The sequence below is a fragment of the Equus asinus genome, chromosome 19 (assembly GCF_041296235.1).
Source record: "Equus asinus isolate D_3611 breed Donkey chromosome 19, EquAss-T2T_v2, whole genome shotgun sequence".
NCBI classification, from domain to species: domain Eukaryota; kingdom Metazoa; phylum Chordata; class Mammalia; order Perissodactyla; family Equidae; genus Equus; species Equus asinus.
This window is the reverse complement of record NC_091808.1, coordinates 2,257,698-2,275,736: the sequence shown is the minus strand read 5'-3', so window position 1 is coordinate 2,275,736 and position 18,039 is coordinate 2,257,698. Positions and strand designations below refer to the sequence as shown.

Here is an 18,039-nt window from a genome sequence, read left to right as displayed (position 1 = left end):
AAAAACAGAAAAAACAAACAAAACCAACGACACCATCCAAGGGCTGCCAGCTGGAACAAATCATCCTGGTCCCCACACAGGTCCCTTCCTAGAGGAGGCTCCATCTCCTGACCCACAAGGGACTGAAAGTGTCCAAGTTCATGTCTGCGTCACCATGCCGTGGGCGAGTTCTCAGCCAGGCAGGAAACGCTGCTGTGCAGACCAAGTTCCAGCCAGAAAGATGGGCACCATCTCTGAGCCAGCGTGGTGCACCTTCTTCTTCAGGCAAACTCCCACCCTGTCCGCGGGTCTCGGCCAGGCCCTGACGCTGATGGCGACTTCAACTCAGAGGATTCGGCCATGAACTCAGCCCCTCCTTTAGAGTTCCTGTGAGTTAACCTTGACCTTGAAGGCCAGGCCTTCCTTCTCTGCTTCAGCCACAAACAGGGAACCAAAGAAAATGGAGTGAGACCCAGCTAGGATGGACTCAGGAGACAGGAGGAGCACTGCCCTCCACTCCCGAGTGCCCCCCGCAGCTGCTGGGGGTCCCTGGCCCACCCATGACCACCCTGCTGGCCGCCTGCCCTCCCACTTCGGGGCCCTGCACACACCTGGGCTGCCCTCCTCTCCCTGTCCTGCCGCCTCCTCCCCTGCTGTCCTCGGGAGGCCCCCCTCAAGGGCTTCCTCCAGGGGGGGCCCGCCAGCTGCCCGCCCCCCTCAACCACCACCAGCGCCTGCCCTCACACTTTTTACACTGTGTTTTCACAGCTCTTCATTTACTGTCCTTCTCCTTGGGGCTGAGCTCTAGCTTCTGTGGAACATTCACACACAGTCCATCATATGCACGTGTATCGTTACAACGCCTGGGCTAAGGCGAGTGAACAGAAAGTGTGAGCAATTGTATGTGCACCTGCATGCTCGCATATACTCACCCCAAATAGACATCTCTACACACACACATAACAAGGGGTCAAATCTATCAGATGAACAGGCACCAGCCTCAGACGACAGCACCGAGCTCTGCGCCTCCCCTTTCCCCTCATGGGCCTCATGGAATCCCCTCCACGGCAACGTCAAGCTGCACCTCACTCTGCCCGGGCAGGGGGCGGGACCCAGAGTGTGCACCACCATCACCTCCTTGACTGAGGGACATTCGTTTCTTTTCCATGGTTTTTTGCCAAGAGGAAGAAATGCGGCAACATTGCCAGGCACTGCCAGGTCAAAGGCACAGGCACCTCCCGTTTTCGTCACTGCTGCCAAGTCGCTTCAAAAGAGCTGTGATGTCTTGCGTTCCCTGGCATATGGAAGCCCCGCTCCCACCAGCCAACGGGTGGTGTTTCTGAAAGTGTTTGCCCCTCCGGGGAGCAAAGGGATTCTGCTGCCTTGATATTTTACCAACTCCTTCTGCTGCTGAGCACTTTAAAGATTCATTGGCCACTGGACGTGTTTCCGTGAATCGTCCTCTCAGTCTCCGTGAAACGTGTCACTTTGTTCATGCCACTTTGTAAGGGCGTTCGACATCTGAGGACTATTCACTCAGCCTTCTGTCTGTGATCCAGGTTCCTGTCTTCCTTCATATCTGCCCCGTGTCTCCTGGCTTTGTTACGACCCCTCGGGAGGGAGAATGCAGCCCTGGACCAGGACCGGGGTCTGGCACCTCTTTGGCCCCCGAATGCTGAGTGACCTGGTGCAAACCACTTGTCCAACGAGAAGACGAGTGTTGCCGCGAGTGCAGGACTTAAGAGAGAGGGAAAGCCAGGTGCAGGAGACACAGGGTTCCTGCACCCACGGGTGGGCTCACAACACTAATGGCTGATGTTCACATAGCAGTGGCATTGCCACGTGCAGGCGCTGCTCTGGGTTCAACTCATGTTAACTGAGTCCTCTCAGTACACCCTCGGGGAAGGTGTGAATGTCACCCCCACTTTACAGGCTCAGGCACAGAGAGATGTCAGTTGTCCCAAGACCACCCAGGGGCAGTCGAGGTCCAGGGACCCTGTCAATCACAGGCTTGTGCACACGCACACACACACACACACCTTCTCTCACTCTCCTGAGCAAGCAACACATCGAGGACATGCTCAGGCTCCCTGTCCCCTGTGGGGGTGGGGCAGGCAGCCCCAACATCGGGGTGTGTTTGCACGATGCTCCAATTCCAAGGAAGAGCCCAGGAGGTCAGAGTGACTGACATGGGACTCCCACCTCTTGAAGTCTTGGGACAGGAAATGAAGGGCCTAGGTCTGTGGGGCTAGAAATCCTCAGGCACAGAAGACTCGTTGCTGCCCCTGTCTACACAGCTGCTCAGTTACCCGTTTCTCTTGCACAAGGCTTGGTTTCCTTCATCACTCATCTTACACTTCGCCAGTAGCCCCACAGACCTGAGTCCATAGGACCTTCCAGCTCAGCTCTGGGCCCTGGCTGACAATGGGGTCTGTCTCTCCCCTTGGTGCAGCCTCTGGGCCAGGATGTGGGGTTGGGGTGGGGATGGGCAGTGTGGAGGGCTGCCACATGGCCCATGGCCCCCTGAGCAGGAATGGAGAATTCTCTGGACAGTGAAAGCATGCACCCAGGCTCAAGGGGATACAGGACCAGAGCCTTGCTCAGGCCCCTCACTGCCTCCCCCACCCCCAGGCAGGGTCAGTGTGGTCGGGACATTTCTGGGGGTGTTGGCTACACCTGTTTGGCCTAGGTGAGGTCTGGCCTGTCCCCACTCCACAGTGTTTGAATCAGGGGTCTCTCAGGCCAGCATCTCCAGCCAGGACTTGAGGAGAACGAATGACATCCAGGCTTTGCAGCACCACGTCCCAGCCTTGCCCTGGATGATTCCTGAGGTCCTGGCCCCTCTCCGGCCCTGCCAGCCTGCTGGTGTGTGTCAGTGGTGCCAGTGACCTGAGGTGCGCTGGAAGCCAAGGCCCTGTGGCCTGGAATCTGGGCCAGCACTCAGCACCTCTTGGCTGGTCTTCCCCTCTCTCCAGCAGGACCTAGGTCTTGGTTATTTTCCAAGTCCATCGCACATCAGATACACTGTCATTTACATACATTTAACGGATGTTTTTGAACATCAAGCGTGTGTCCTCTGCTTGATTATGGGGACAAATGGGCCAGCTGTCCCTTTTGTGCACAGTCGCCCTGCAAGCCAGGTGACTATCCTGGCCCTTGCTGCTGCCCCTCTCCAAGACAGAACCACCTCCGACTGCAGAGCACTCGCTATTTCCACGGAATTGCCCTCCTCCTCAAAAATCCCACAACGGTGATAGAGGCCATTAAGACCATACTTAGGACTAGTTTATTTTGAGACTCGTGGACAGGAACAATTACTCACACCCAACATGGGCACCTGGGACCTCCCAGCACGGCTATGACCACTCAGCGCCGACCCGGGTGGGCTAGATGCGGGCAGATGCACACAGGCGAGGCTCAGGACGCTTGCAGAGCAGCCGCTCCTCCCCGAGAGCCTGCTCCCCGCGGAGGGGGCGCAGGCCGAGCCGTGCAGGGGACTCGGCCGCCTTCACCCCTTGCTGAGGCCTGGATTCCGGGAGACTCCTCTGGTCCCTGTGGTCAGAGGAAAGGCCCAGCCCCCGAGCACCCATCCCTGGCCTCTTGAGGGACAAAGGGGCTTTTTATTTGGCGTCCTTTCTCAGCACTTTCTCATCTTGGCTCCAGGCAGAATTCACAGCAGTAACACTTCTACACTCAATAACACTGCTTTCATTAAAATGTGACTTGTTTGGGAAGTGCCTCTAGCCCAGCTGCTCGGTGTCTGTCCCAGAATTCAGAGGCATCTCTCCCCCCCACAGCGGCTTCCTGAATCCTGCTAAATGCAGAAAGTGTCTCCCTGGTCAAAGAAACGGCCAGTGCACAGGCTGAACAAAAGATAACATGCCTTCCCTCCCCAGGTGGGAGAAATCTGAAGGCAGGAAAGTCCGTGCCTCCTTCAAAGCCCTCGACTGAGTCCTCAAACACAGCCTGAAACACCAAAACATGGCTATTCCAGTTACCTTCCCAAGCCCGGAGTCGAGACCCCAGGCCCACAGGACCCTGTGGTTGATCACGTGGTGTAGAAAGGGCTGCCTCCCATCAGCACTCTCATTCCTAAGAAGCAGTCACTTCACAGGGATCTAAGAACATGACGTTAGCAGGACATGTGCTCCAAATAACCCCTCAGCCATGGCGTGCTGGCCGTCCGCTGCACGCCCACCCCCCTGGAGACAAGGTCCTTCTCTGAGTCTACGAGGTTTGAATGGGTGCTGCGTCTCCTCCCCCAGCCAGAAGCGTGGCCACGGCTGACTGGCCAGGGGTGGGCATGGCAGAGGGTGGGCCATCGGAGGCCTTCCCAAGAGTGTCTGCCGTGGGACACACAGCCCTGGAGGGTGACACTGGGAGGGCTACCACACGGACACTGTCGGAACCACGTTTCCTGCTGCACAGAAAGATCAACTGGGCCAAAGAAGCTGACGGGCAGAGTAAGACAGGAGGCAGCCTAAGTCCCGGGGCCCTTGAGCCAGGGGCCAGCTGTCCTCTGCTCACCCGTCCTTCCAACAAACTCCTGTTCTTCCACTTGCAAGGACTCCAATGCATGCTTCCTCTTTTCTCACCCAAGTCTCTCCAGGCTCCCAGACATCTCCCTCCCCTCAGCCGCTGCTTCTCCGAGTAGCCAGCAGGTGATCCCACCTGCCATCCTTCGCCTTCCGGATGTGCCACGACCTGGCCGGCAGCTGAGCCTGTGTCAACAGCGGCAGATCCTTCTGCAGTGGGCTTCCTAGACGGGGCAGAGACTGGCCTACAGGTCTCCGTGATCAAGGCAATTAGGTACAAAAAGAGAGAAAATGTGTTTTTGTCAGTGTAAGTGAAAATATATTACTGACAATGGCCAGAGTTTTCCCAAATTAGTCAGCACAGATAGGAAAGTCAGCTAAAACTAGGGTGTTGTCCATTCCCTAACAGTGACAGCCAAGTCACAGGGAGATGAGGAAGAGGAGAGGTGGAAATTCTGTCTCTTGGCCTCACGGTGCTGAGGACGCTGGAAGGACTCTGTGACGGGAAAGGGAGGCCTACAGCTTACACAGATCTAAATACGGGAGACACACACACACAGGGATTACCATCCATACAGCTGCTGACGCTAGACAAGCCTGCAATTCAAGGCCAACACGGAGCCTCCTAGGGTCAGATGGCCTTGGTCTGGAAGGGCCACGCCAGCCCTTCCTGTGGGCTCACCATGCCACCACGTTACTGTGCATCAGCTCTCCTTTCTTCACCTGGATCATTCCTTCCCATTGAAGATCAGAGATCCAAGAACTAGAAGCACCTCAGGGACCAAGAGCCTCATTTACCAATGAGGAAACGGAGGCCCAAAGAAGGGAGTTGACTCGGCAGGACCCCACAGCTCCTTGGTGACGTGCTGCACACAGGGACCAATGCGCAGCCATCGGCTGGTCTGAGCTGTGGCCACAGCCCTTAGCACTGTGCAGGGCAAGCCCCGTAGGGCTCTGTGTGCTGTCAACCTCAACTGATGGATGACTGAGGTAACCACCCGACCACTAAAGAATTCACCCAAACACCTAGCTCTATCCTACAGAACCTTCTAGATCCATTGCGAGGAACCCATTTAGCAAACTGTAAAATACAGCTCTGAGAAACACGGCTCTCGAAAACCACAGGCTGTGTGCACCTCGCCTACTGGCAATCCGGTCACTCTGGCCCGCAGACCCACGCTGAGTCTCCAACACGGAGCAGCAAGCTCGCGTTCCAGCCCCGGACGGAACTCCAAGGAAGGGCTCTCAGACAGCAGCCGGCCATGATCCCAGCTCTGTCTTTCCAGGGGTGCGGGCTCTGACGCTGCCCTTGTTTCAGCCCAATGAACCACGCTGCACAGCAGGCTCTCCTGCGGGCTTCAGCCGTGGAGTGTTTTACCAAATGACAAGAGCTCCATCAAGGTGACAGACTGGAAACACACTCAGCACTCACAACAAAACAGGCAGAGGTAACCTTCGATCTGTTCAAAGTCTCACCTGGTCTTCAGCGAAAGGCCTCTTTCATAGACACACCATCAGGGCGAGGTCGTGCAGTGAGCTCTCACGTGGAGGTTGGCATGTTCTGGTTCCTCCACTAGGTGCTCTGCTTAACTCTGAGACACAGGGACCACAGAAGGCATGCGGCCTGGGCATTTCCTGGTCGAAGAAACATTCTTCACTTTGAGACTGACTTGAAATAACAATCCTAACCTTGGCAGCCACTATCAGTGCTGAGCTGGACCCGTAGGAAACTTGGAAAAGCCTTTTCCCTTTAGCTGCTACATCCTCCAGCAGCCATTTCCAGGGACAAGGCATCTGTCTCAGGTCACGATCTGGTTGTCCTGCTTCTTCGAGCCTCAGTTCTGGGACAGCAGATGCTCTCATGTTACGGCGGGAGAACGTGAGGCCCCACCGTGCTGGGGAAACGCACAGTGCATGTGGCCCACAGGGGAACGACGGGGCCCAGGGGACAGGCTGCAGAGGGCTGCCAGGAGGCCACCGGTGCAGCCTGCTCCGTGTAACACAAACACCACCTCACAACCCAGGAGCCATGAGAACGACTCAACACTGCGTACTGAAAAAAAAGTGCTCCGTGTAACACAAACACCACCTCACAACCCAGGAGCCATGAGAACGACTCAATACTGCGTACTGAAAAAAAGTGCTCTGTGTATTTCCATGCTGACAAACGTTTCTCTGTGTCAACACATGCGTGTACACACACGAAGAGACTTTCAGGGATTGCAACATTCACTCAAAAATGCAAGAATGAAAATGACCCTGCACGTGATGACATCGCTTTTTTTAATTGAAGTCAGAACAAAAGCTGGTCACACTCAGAGATCAATAGGCCTCATCCAGATGGTTAAAACCACCCTTCTCTTTCCCAGTTAACCATCTCCTAATTTCAAGTGATTTCCACAAGTTCTTTAGAACCATCTGAAATTGTCCGTTGAGGAGATCCACCACACCACTACGAGACAAAGGCTTGAGCACGCACCGCCGGGCAGGATCTCACTGGATATCGTCGTCGTCAAAGAGATCTTCAAAATCTACCCAAACGAACAAACCCACATATTAACAGGGTGCACAAAGTAAACAACTGAGGAAATAACTTCAAAATCAATTACACAGTCATTCAAAATAGAGAGAAAACAGTAAACAACCTAATTAAATAAGGGACTGTTCCCATGACAGACTCTTAATTTATCCAACCAAAGCTCACAGATGGAGTCCGAGGGGACAGAGGAGTCTAGAATGCATCTTTAATCGTGTTTCTGATTAGATGACAATCTTAAGAAAACTCATGCAGGCCTGTCCTGGACCACGTGGGTGACCACCTCGCAGCCATGACTGAGCACCGTGTGATATGGCAGCACCAGCGCCTGCACCTCTGAGTGTACGGTGGCCAAGGCTCTGCTCCAGCTGACACGGAGGTGAGGGTGACGTGAAGGTGAGGCTGACGCGGAGGTGAGGCTGACGCAGAGAAGAGGCTGACGCAGAGGAGAGGCTGACGCAGAGGAGTGGTTGACGCAGAGGAGAGGTTGACATGGAAGTGAGGCTGACGTGGAGGTGAGCCGAGGCAGCTGAAGGGCACATGCTGTCGGGCACAAGCCACCATGCCCCTCATTGTGTTAGTGAAAGCACAGAGGGTGGGCAGGGGAAGGCAGCGGAAGGACGAGACACGTGAACGACTCCCTTTAAGGGAGTCTGACCGACACAGTCCGAGCCCCTTCCTACAGGAAGAAAGGCCACAGCCTCACAGCGCACTACTTACCACAAGGGGAGGTCAAAGTCACAGTCATTTTGTCCTTCTGTCTACTTGTTTGCGTATTCCCTACCCCTGGCAGGCGTTCCTTTCACAATGGGAGAAGAGCTAAACCCACGTACCATGTGTGGCATGCACTGAAAACGTGCACCGTGAATGACAACACAGAAAGAGCCTGCGCTGGAACACGAGGCAGCAGCAGCCCCACCTGCATCACCACACTTTGTCTTCATGGGACGGTGGGGTCCCCATGCATCTCCGGCCATGGAGAGGGTCCAGCTCCCCAGCCACAAAGACGTACTCAGTCCCACCAACGCCCCTGCCTTCCCTCACTGCCTGGCCTGGCCTGTGGTCCTGCAGCCCTGAGCACTTTCTTCCCAGTCCCCGTCCCCAGCTAACTCCTCACACGCTTCAGACTCTGCTCAGGTGTCACGTCCTGTGAAACTGCCCTCGGATATGCTGCTAGAAACACTGCTGCCCAGCCCTGACAGGGCTCTCGTCACAGAGCTGTCGCTGCCTGCCGCCTCGTCTAGCGCTCCACGACTGGTAAAGCACAGTGAGTGAGGAGGGCGAGCTTCATCCACGGTCACAACCGTGCTGCGCTGGGGCTCACAGGCCATCGAAGCCCCTGCTCGACGAGTAACAAGGGCTCAGAAGCCCTTGCAAAGCCCACGCCGTCTCACAGTAAACAGCTTCCTGAGCACCTGAGCCGTCACCACCCGACGGGGCAGCAGGCACCTCGTGAACTCTGCTGGTAGGCAGGCCAACACGGGCGCAAGGCTGCTCTGGTCCTCCCTTCCCAGCGCAGACAGAGGGAGAAAGGGCCCTAAATCACTCATGCGGCCTGATGCTCACTCGGCAGGTCGGCCTGGGCCCCCCTCACAGACCTCTTCTTGGCAGAAGGCACGCGCTGTTTCTGGAAGCCAAGTGAACTTGAACTCTAGAACAGAGCCGCTGTCTCTAACCCAGGGCTGGCAGAGAACAAGTGGGGCTGAGGGAGATCCTCGAAACATGTGAGAGGACCGGGCTGGCGTCAGGGAGCACACAACCTGCAGGGGTGAGAAACCTCCAGAGTGGCCTGTGTGAGCTGTGCTTTCCCAGTGACGGCCCTGGAGGGCAGGTACCTCTGCACAATTTGTCCCCACACCTGCCTGTCTAGAGAGTTCAGAGAAATGCAACTCAGTCCCACAGGCCTGGCTCAAATGTGGCTTCCCTCAGTTCTGACACGCATTGGTGGCAGCCAGGACGTTGCCTCAGGGGAGCAGCTGGGCTCTCTGTGAAGATGGTACCTAATTAGGCAGCCTGGCCTCTCCTTTTGGACAAAAACTAGCTGAAAAGAAGCCAGACAAAACCGTGGACTCAGGCCCCAGAGGGTCTTTGGTACATTAAAAACCAACATGGCAAGATAACATCCTAGCAGCCGTGACCCAGGGACAGAACTTTGCAAAGGCAGGGACCTTGGATGAAAGAAGGATGACAAAGGGAGAAAACACCACTTGACTCGCCTAAGAAAACCACTGTGTTTCTGCTTACCATCAGAACCCTTAGGACAGATTCCTATGATCTGTGGGAACAAGGCCTTGAGAAATCCAAGAGAGCAAGAGAAAGAGCCCCCAACATGAAGATGTCATTTAGGTAGCTTCTCACCACCTGTTTGGTAAAACTCCTCCCACGCTCTTGGTAACCAGCATTAGAGCTCTTCAGTACAAACGGGTCCTAGTTCAGAGAAAAGGGAAGGGGGAAGCTGGAGCGCGGCTGTTATTCTACAAAGGAAGCGAGGGGGCAAGAATCCAGTGGGCACAAAGGGGAAGGAAAGAAAACCAGCCACTAGCAGAGAGTGGAGATGAGAAAGCCAGATGGGTTCCTCCGCCTGTGTCCAGTGTCACAAGCAATGGACAAGACCCCAATGTAGGTTCAGGCGTCCAAAAGCAGGCCTGGAGCTCAAATGCAACTACTGGAATATAAGACTGGGAGCAAGTTTATGCCATTCTTCTCTCCTAAAAATAGGGCTGACTGGCAGTGCTAACAGCTCGTGTTGTCACTTAAGATGGACTGTACTGCGTTCCGAGAACGGCACCGGACCTGGGCTTTACTCTGATCCTAATCGTTCACGTCACAAGTTGCGCCAGTGCATAACCTGCAGAAGAAACATTCCGATTAAAACTGGCATTCCCCTGCCCGGCATCCTTACCATTAAAGAAGTCGGCATGAACTGCCTTTTCATTGGCGGCCAAGTCCATCAGGAGCCCGGTGCTGCCTCCCGCCTGGGGAAGGGAAACATAAGGCTGTGTTAGCAGGGTTTTCTGAGAACAGGTGGTGAGTGCCTTACAGGGCTCATGCCACTCCAAGGCGGAGGAAGGTGGGGGACAGAAGAGTGCCCAGGGCTGAGTTAAAATTTAGTTCCAGAGGAAGGAAGTTGGGGGGAGGGGCAGCATTCCAAGGAATTATTTTGAAGGTCTCCTCGGGTCTTACATTCCTAGACATAGAATCCTGCCATTGCCCTACACACTACCACTTCTCCGTAAACAGTTCCAATTCCCTACTAGGCGTTGCCACAGAGGCCAGAAACACGTGCGGAACTGAGCCTGATGACTTCTCTGCTCTGGATGGCTGCCTGCTGCTTCTGAGAATTACACCATGTCCCTTAGGAAACTGACCTGCTGACCTGGGTTCTGGAGGGGCTGCCATCACAGTACCTCCTACGGCCACAACCCTATGCCGGCAGTTAACCGTGGCACAACCAAAGCTGGGCAAGCTGATGAGCTCAGGATTTTGAATCTTGTTTAGAGTCACACCGTGACGTTCGGAGCAGAGTCCTCTGATGGCAGCACCCTCGCCCGCTAGCCCACAGGTCCCTGCTGCTGCCCTGACTCCAACATTCCCAAGGCCATCTGTTCCACCTTGTGTGGGTTCTCAAGGTGCTGAGCATCTCCCGTGCTCCCTTTTGCGGCTGATCTGAGGAACCCAAGAGACAAGCCCAGAACCCTCAGCCCCCTCCCTTCTCTTCTGAGCCACCCCTCCCTTCCCAACACCAGTGTAAGCCAAGCGGACTCTACCACGTACACACTGTGTCAATTTGTTGCTACTTCCAGCTACAGGCATCACCTTCGTTCAGACCCTCTTCAAGGCTCCGTCTTCCTGTTTGCATGATTCCATGCCCTCACCCCCCAAACTCACCAGGGTGCCCATGCTACAAAGCAAATCAGAGCCTCTCGCTCCCCCATGTAAAGCCCTCCAGTGGTTCCAAGCTGCCTATGGCATGCCTTTAGAACGGGACTGAGAAGCCAGGGTCAGTGGAAGTGCTTCAGGAGTCGGGTGGAGGGAGCCCACCCATCCCAGCACAGCTACAGGCCGCTTCACAATCTGCCCGTGCCACCTTCTCCAGCTTCACTGCTTCCCCTCTCTCCAGCGCCTTAAGACCCGCCACGTTAAACTACACGACAGCCCCTTCCCTTAGACCCCTGCAGGACTCCACTCCTGCCAGGTCGTCTTCCTCCACCCCCGTGTACTCGGCAAACCCCAGCATATCCTTCAGCATCTGGGTGCTGTCAGCTCCTCCTGTAAGCCTGTGCTGGGCCACCCCAAAGGCCCGCGTGTGCCTCCATCAAGCCACCTCCAACCTTCTACCACGCCCAGTATTTGCAATCAGCCTCTATCATACCGTGCCCTCCGGGGACACAGGGACTGGGACTGTCCCCTTCAAGCTTTGAGAAAGAGAAAATGAGACCCTGACCTCCGGGAGCGTCATGGTGTATAACAGCAGAGGAAAACCAGGTCACCGCGCAACCAGAGAAACGCCAAGCACCCCGCTCCCAGCTCCCAGGTTGGGGGCCGCCTTGCTCGTCTTCCCCCGTCCCAGACAGGAGTCACTCTAGGACGCCCACCCAGGGATGCCCCCACCTCCTGACAGCACGCAACCAGAGCAAACTCCCGCCCACGTCACCCGCCGCGGCTCGAGCCCCGTCCTGGGTCATTCCCACGCCAGCGGTCCCGGGAGCGCCGTCCCCCGGAGCGTCTAAGGCCGGACTCGCCGGGAGTGCAAGACGGGAGCGGGGCCTGCGCAGGCCGCCGCCTTCTCTCGCTCCAGGCCCGGCGCGCCCGACAGCTGGCCCCGGCCTCCACTCCCGCGCGGCCCGCAGGGGCCTCCCCACCTCGTCCAGGTCCACATAGGGCCCGGCGCCCTCGGGGAACATCTCGTCCACCGCCGGCTTCATCTCCAGCCCCGCGCCGCTGCAGGCGTCCCGGCCCACTTCCGGCACGCCAGCCACCCCTTCCGGTGCGCGCTCCGCTGCGACAGGTCTAGACGCCGGAGGGCCGCCGACTCTGTGGTTTCCCCTGCCTCTGTCCGGCAGGTCTAGACGCCGGAGGACTGCCGACTCTATGGTTCCCTTCTCTCATTGGTCTGGACCCGAAGAACCGGCCCTGGTCCGGTTAGGGTGGACCGGCTCTCCTGCGTGCCTGTCAGCGCGTAAGGGAAATTGGGCAGTGACTTCTTGGTGTCCCGCGGCCACAGACCTGGCACAGAGAAGTGCCGGAGAAATGCCTATTAAGGAATGTGAATGGTCAACAGAGTTAAAAGAAAACCCATGGAATGGGAGAAAATATTTGCAAATTATATGTGTCTAAGGGGCTAATATCTAGACTATATAGAGAACTCAGGAAACTCAACAACAAAATAACAACTTGATTCAAAACTGGGCAAAGGGCTTGAATAGACATTTCTCCAAAGAAGATATACAAATGCACGTGAAAAGATGCTCATACCCATTAGAATGGCTGCTATAAAACCCCCAGAAAATAACAAGTGTTGGTGAGGATGTGGGGAAATTGGAATTCTTGTGCATTGATGGTGGGAATGTAAAATGGTGCAGCCGCTGTGAAAAACACTATAGTGGTTCCTCAAAAATTAAGTAGAATTACCATATGATCCAGCAATCCCACTTCTGGGCCTACATGCAAAAGAAAGGAAAGCAGAGTCTCCAAGAGATCATTTGCACACCCATGTACATAGCCACATTATTACCAATAGCTGAAACGAGGAAGCAACTGGGGTATTCATCAACATTTGAATGAATGAGCAAAATGTGATATATGCATACAATGAAATACTATTCAGTCTTAGAAAGGAAGGAAAAGGTACAACATAGACTAACCTGGAGGATATTATGCTAAGTGAAATAAGCCAGTCCCCAAAGGACAAATACTGTATGATTCCACCTGTATGATGTATCTAGAGTAGTCAAATCAATAAAGACAGAAAGTAGAATGATGGGTGCCAAGGGCTAGATGGAGGGGAGAATGAGGAGTTAGTGTTTAATGGAGACAGTTTCAGTTGGGGAAGATGAAAGAGTGGAGATGGATGGCAGTGATGGCTGCACAGCAATGTGAGTGCACTTAATGCCACTTTAAAATCGTTAAGATGGTAAATTTTATGTTGTATGTATTTTATCACAATTTTTTAAAAAGGGTGTGAATGGAAGAGAAGGGAGAGCAGGAGGGAGAGGAGAAGGTCGGGGAAGGGAAGGAGAGGAGGGAGACGGGGAGACGCTTGAGCCTTGAGCTCGACTTTAAGAAGCAGGTAGGCTCTGGGCTGCTGGAGAAGACGGGGAGACGGGGAGGGAGAGGGTGGCTCCAGGGAGAGAGAAATTGAGCCGAGACTGGGGAACTGTGGCCTGGGCCAGGCCTGAGTGGACAGTGCAGGGCCCGGGGAGAAGTGAGAAGTGACTGGACGTGTGGGTGAGCCTCAGATGTCACGGCGACACGGATCACCCCCAAGCACCCCAGTGAAAGTCGGACCAACGAAACCGTGACTCGGTGGCCACCAAGAGGCTCCTCTTCTCAGTGGTTTCGAAACAGGGGGGCCCCCATTCCCATGGAGGGGTGATATCTGCCAGGAGAGAGGGGTCCAGGGCCCACCCCAGGTGACACTGACGTTCATGGGGAGGAGGAGCAGGGATGTGTGTCGTCACAGAGGTGGAAGGACAGTGTCGGTTAAGAGGAGCCCTGAGAGCACTCAGTGGATTTGGCTCGTCTGTGGGTGACCACATCCAGCCCACATCCTTTTGAGAGTGAACCGGACTCTACTCCTGACTGCCCCAGGACACAGGCATTGACTGTCAACTGCCGCGTACAGAGGGTGTGTGGTTCCCCAGGGCATCAGCGACTCCAGCAGGGATGAGAAGACAGTGCCCTTGTTCCTGGCAAGGAGCTCAGCAGTAGAGCATTGAGAGGTGAAGGGGGTTGGGGTCGTGGGGCAGGAAGTGAAGGGGTCCCCCACAATATCTGACTGCGAGGGGAAACCAAGAGGGGGTTCATAGAAGAGAACGGAGCCTGTTGTGTGCTGGGGTGCACAGGGAGGGGCACAGCCAAGTCTGAGTCTTAAATATGGGACTGAGGGGCCCAGGGGGCTGCGAGGTAGGCAGGTAGGGGTCTGCTGAGGGTGGCTTGGGGTGGGGGTTTCTTCCTCTGAGAAAAGAGGGAGGACAGCTGGGCCTTTGAAGAGACATAAATGCACCCTTGCGTCCGGGGCAGTTGTGGGGTACTGCTGACACTCGAGAGGGGACACAGTCCCAGTCAGAACCCCATGGGGGCTTCCCAGAAAGGCACCCCAGACTTCAGTCCTTCTGAGCAGCCCACAGGGAGGAAGCTGGGGCGTCATTCTTCAATGCTTACCCAACTGGGAGCAGAGAAATCTGAATGTAAGTGTAAATATTCACACACACACGACTAGACACTCTGTAAAGGTGGGTTTCCTGGTGTGCTGGAAATCCCACTATAAATGGTGGGTTTTGTCTGCTATGTTTGGTCGAGGCCCAGTTGTCCCCAACGGGAACCTAAGACCAATCCTCACGCGCAGCTACTGTATGAATCAGGACTTCTTTTTCTTTTATTGCAGCTAATTTACAGAAACCAAATTTGAACTAGCTCAAGAAAGGAAAGAAAGAGACTAAGAATTTATTGGCTTTGGGCCAACCAGAAGACTCTCCTTGAGAATTTAACCTGGGGCCTGGGGAGAGAACTCTGTGGCTGGGGACAGGAGGTGGCGATAAGAGGACAGGAAGCCTCGCTGGAGGGCTGGAGCAAGTGGGGCTGCCTTGGGCTCTGCGGCCACTGCCCCTTTTCCAGGTCCCTCGCAGCCCAGCTGGTTCCAAGACACTCCCCTCCTTGGTCACTTTGAGAACTCCTAGCAGCCTGCCCTACTTGAGATGACTTGAGTGAGTTCCCCTCTGAGCAGCAGAAATCCCCTCGCTCACCCTGAAGGACAACCTGCCAGGCCTTTCGGACTACACGCAGGACAAATCCACTTCCCACCACGTGTTTCCACCCAAAGATAACATGTGACACACGTTTCGCAAAACCCTATGGGCTCCTCACTACGTGTAATAGTTTCTATAGTTAGATGCTAGTGTAAACACGAGTATCTATAGTTAAATAGTATTTTCTGCTCTCTTATTTTAGAATGGAAGCTGGCTGCAGCCCATCAGCAGTTTCTTCCCCTTCTGATGGGGTGTGGCCTGCTGGGTCTTCAGGGCGCACACCCTGCCTGTGGGCTCACCCTGTACAGAGAGGCCGCCTCGGTGCGAGAGGATGGTCCCTGAGCAACCATCCATGCTGCCTGTCTGTCCATCCTCTCCGTCCGGAGTGTCCAGGTCAGGCAGCCCTGTCTCTTCCCACAGTTCCTGAGCTGGCAGCAGTGTGCCCAGGCCCCTGGCCTTCCTCACAGATGGGGTTCCTGCTGTCCTGGTGTGAACCGCACTCAGGCATGTGCCGGGTGTGAGGGGTGGCCATCCAGGCAGGGCCTGCAGCCCAGGGCGGGGGCGGGGGCGGGGGGGGCCCTGGGTGTCTGGCTGCTACCCAGCTTAGTGGTCAAGGGTGGGGACTCTGGGGTGTGGCTGCCTGGACAGGATCTGGGTCCCATCAACAAGTCAAGTGGCCACCTGGTGGCTGTTTGCCTCAGTTTCGCCACCCACACTCTGGGGGACCTGCAGCACCCCTCATAGGGTCACTGTGAGGGTTAATGAGAGGGTGACATATGTGTCACCTTTTTGAAGCAAGGAGTCCTGAGCCAGAGCGGCTGTTGATGCTGTGTGGACAGAAATTGTGCATGTGCTTATTAAAGAAGTGTTCACGAATAGTCAAAGGTTTGATTTGTCAAATAAGAAGTAAATGGGTCTTGAGTGGAGCTGTTTCTTGAAAAAAGAACCACAAGCGTCTGTTGTGCATCTTAAGTCATGAGTTTATTGAGGAGGAGGCCAGACCCAAGTGCCCCTGGGTGTCCTGCCTGCCCCGGGGCACCAGGCTCCATCCTCACTCCTCCTGGTAGGGGACGTGGAAGCCCAGGGTGGTCCCCAGGGGGAAGTGAGCAAAGAAGGTGCGGGCCATGTCCTCCAGCTGTGGGTAGGCCCCCAGGGCCTGGAATTCCTGCACGTAGTTCCAGAAGTCAGAGGTGGAGAAAGGCCAGTAGGGCATGGCCAGGGGCTCCGCATAGGGGTCTGAAAGACACACGGCAGCCTGCCTCAGGGGCTGTCTCCACATGTCCTGCCAGGCAGCCACCCCTCTACAGATGCCTCGGGCAGATAGAGGTGCCCAGCAGAACCATCCCAGTGAAGGGACCCTCCCAGCTGGGAGCAGCGCCTGGGCCATCCCATGTCCTCCGTGGAAGTACCCAGAGCCTGGTCATCCTAGGAACAGTGGGGGACTCCTGGTCTGCGGGACAGAGGAGGAAGAGGACAGAGAGGGAGATGTGGGGTGTCCTGGGGGGACTTCAGTGGAGACCACAGCCCCCAGCCCGAGAGTCTGGAGATTTCTGCACCCAGGTAGGAGTCAGGGGTGGGAGGGCTGCAGGAGTGAGGTCATTCTATGGGTGGGAATGTCGGGGTCCTCAGGAGCTTAGAGGGTCTTGGCCGGTGTGCCCCTAGGTGGCTTGAGGACAGGGCCTGAGGAAGAAGCTCCAGTCCCTCCGCCTGTTCTCGGCCTCGAGCTGACCCAGGGCTCCCCTTCATCTGCTGGGATAAGAGGCCAGCTCCCACCCAGCAACCTCCTCTCCCCCGACCCCTAACCTGGAGACATGGGAGAAAAGAAATGGGAGGAAATACAGTACCTCTCTCCTCCTGCACAGGCTTGGCCCCTGCAATGGAAGAGGAGAGCAATCACCCAGGAGGGCTCCCCAGGGCAGGACCCCACAGCACACCAGCTGCCAAAGCTGTGTCAGGGATGGGGGGCGATGGGAGAGCAGAGGCGAGAGCACAGGGGGACAGAGCAGAGCAGCCCCTCACCCGCCAGAGGCCCCAGCAGGAGGCAGAGGGCCACTACGGGCACCAGGCAGGGCTTCATCTTCCCCAGGCACGTCCTGGACCGACGATGATGCTCAGGTGCCCCTGCAGCAGGAGGAACTCAGAAGGGTGAGACCACCCCCCGCCCAGGGCCCCCGCTCTTCCCCCACCCCCCAATGGGCAACGCCTGGGAAGAAAGAGATGGTATGAAGACAAGTTCTCAGTGTTTTCACAGCAATTTCAGTTTCAGTGTCTTCACATCATTACACGGAGATTGACCGCATGGTTCTGTTGGCCTGATTTAATTTTAACGATTGAAGAAGCCGTCCCACCCACCCCCTGTCTGCCCCAGGGCGCAGTCTCCCTCCCCAGCTTACCTGGCTGTCCGCTCAGCCCCAGCCCTGCTGCCGCTGGGCATCTGCTGCCAGGGCACAGGCTCCTCCTTATAAAGGCCCGGGACGGGATGAGGAGGGAGACGACACCTACTGAACCGTCAAACTGAATATTTCATCCGCGACCACAGGACTGAGGGCTCCTGTGACCTTGCTGGCAGCTGGATCACAGGAGTCCACTTCGGAGAATCTGATCCAAAGTTCAAACTCGGAGAGAAACCTCTATTCACAGGCCACTTGTAAGATTTTTAGGACTGAATTCAAGATTGGTACTGGAAATAAACCCAATTTCCTCGCCACAGGAGAGAAAGATGTTCCAAGTCTGATACTGGGGCTGAGATCGCCCTCTACGGGAGCAGGTGATCACAGAGCTGCCCTCGGGGACAGGCAGGCAGGACCAGACCCTCTGGGAGCCACTAGCGGCCCTGGAGCAGTGGTCCCTGTGGACAGGACACGCTTGAGCAGAGTCGTGGGCAGGAAGCGTGCATGTCCAGCCTGACTTCTCGTCTCCAGACGAGCACCTTCCTGCTTACGCGTAGTGATGAAGTCTGTGGTGGGGAAGGCAGCTATTCCAGCCCCAGGACACGATCAGTGACTCCAAGGATCTCTGGGTC

At 55.8% G+C, this 18,039-nt stretch overlaps 2 protein-coding genes across 2 annotated transcripts; both read right to left on the bottom strand.

Annotated features, from left to right (window-relative positions):
- Positions 1 to 6,780: 6,780 nt before the first annotated feature.
- Positions 6,781 to 12,151, bottom strand: COPS9 (COP9 signalosome subunit 9). Its single transcript, XM_014842852.3, has 3 exons — positions 11,913 to 12,151; positions 9,953 to 10,025; positions 6,781 to 7,045 (listed from the first exon to the last, which is right to left on the bottom strand). The coding sequence occupies exons 1-3, from the start codon at positions 11,973 to 11,975 to the stop codon at positions 7,008 to 7,010; spliced, it is 174 nt and encodes a 57-aa protein (XP_014698338.1). The 5' UTR covers positions 11,976 to 12,151; the 3' UTR covers positions 6,781 to 7,007.
- A 3,834-nt stretch (positions 12,152 to 15,985) lies between these two features.
- OTOS (otospiralin) lies at positions 15,986 to 17,823 on the bottom strand. Its single transcript, XM_014842903.3, has 4 exons — positions 17,411 to 17,823; positions 17,037 to 17,138; positions 16,862 to 16,888; positions 15,986 to 16,253 (listed from the first exon to the last, which is right to left on the bottom strand). The coding sequence occupies exons 2-4, from the start codon at positions 17,092 to 17,094 to the stop codon at positions 16,069 to 16,071; spliced, it is 270 nt and encodes an 89-aa protein (XP_014698389.2). The 5' UTR covers positions 17,095 to 17,138; positions 17,411 to 17,823; the 3' UTR covers positions 15,986 to 16,068.
- Between the last annotated feature and the right edge of the window lie 216 nt (positions 17,824 to 18,039).

Bases quoted from the DNA above. Each gene is read 5' to 3' on its own strand.
- COPS9 (XM_014842852.3), bottom strand. From the start codon at position 11,975: ATGAAGCCGGCGGTGGACGAGATGTTCCCCGAGGGCGCCGGGCCCTAT. The intron at 10,026-11,912 runs GTGGGGAGGCCC...TCCCTTCCCCAG, and splicing joins CCTATGTGGACCTGGACGAG to GCGGGAGGCAGCACCGGGCT. The intron at 7,046-9,952 runs GTAAGGATGCCG...TCGTTTGGGTAG, and splicing joins TCATGCCGACTTCTTTAATG to ATTTTGAAGATCTCTTTGAC.
- OTOS (XM_014842903.3), bottom strand. From the start codon at position 17,094: ATGAAGCCCTGCCTGGTGCCCGTAGTGGCCCTCTGCCTCCTGCTGGGG. The intron at 16,889-17,036 runs GTGAGGGGCTGC...CTTCCATTGCAG, and splicing joins CCTGCTGGGGCCTCTGGCGG to GGGCCAAGCCTGTGCAGGAG. The intron at 16,254-16,861 runs GTACTGTATTTC...TGTGTCTTTCAG, and splicing joins GCCTGTGCAGGAGGAGAGAG to ACCCCTATGCGGAGCCCCTG.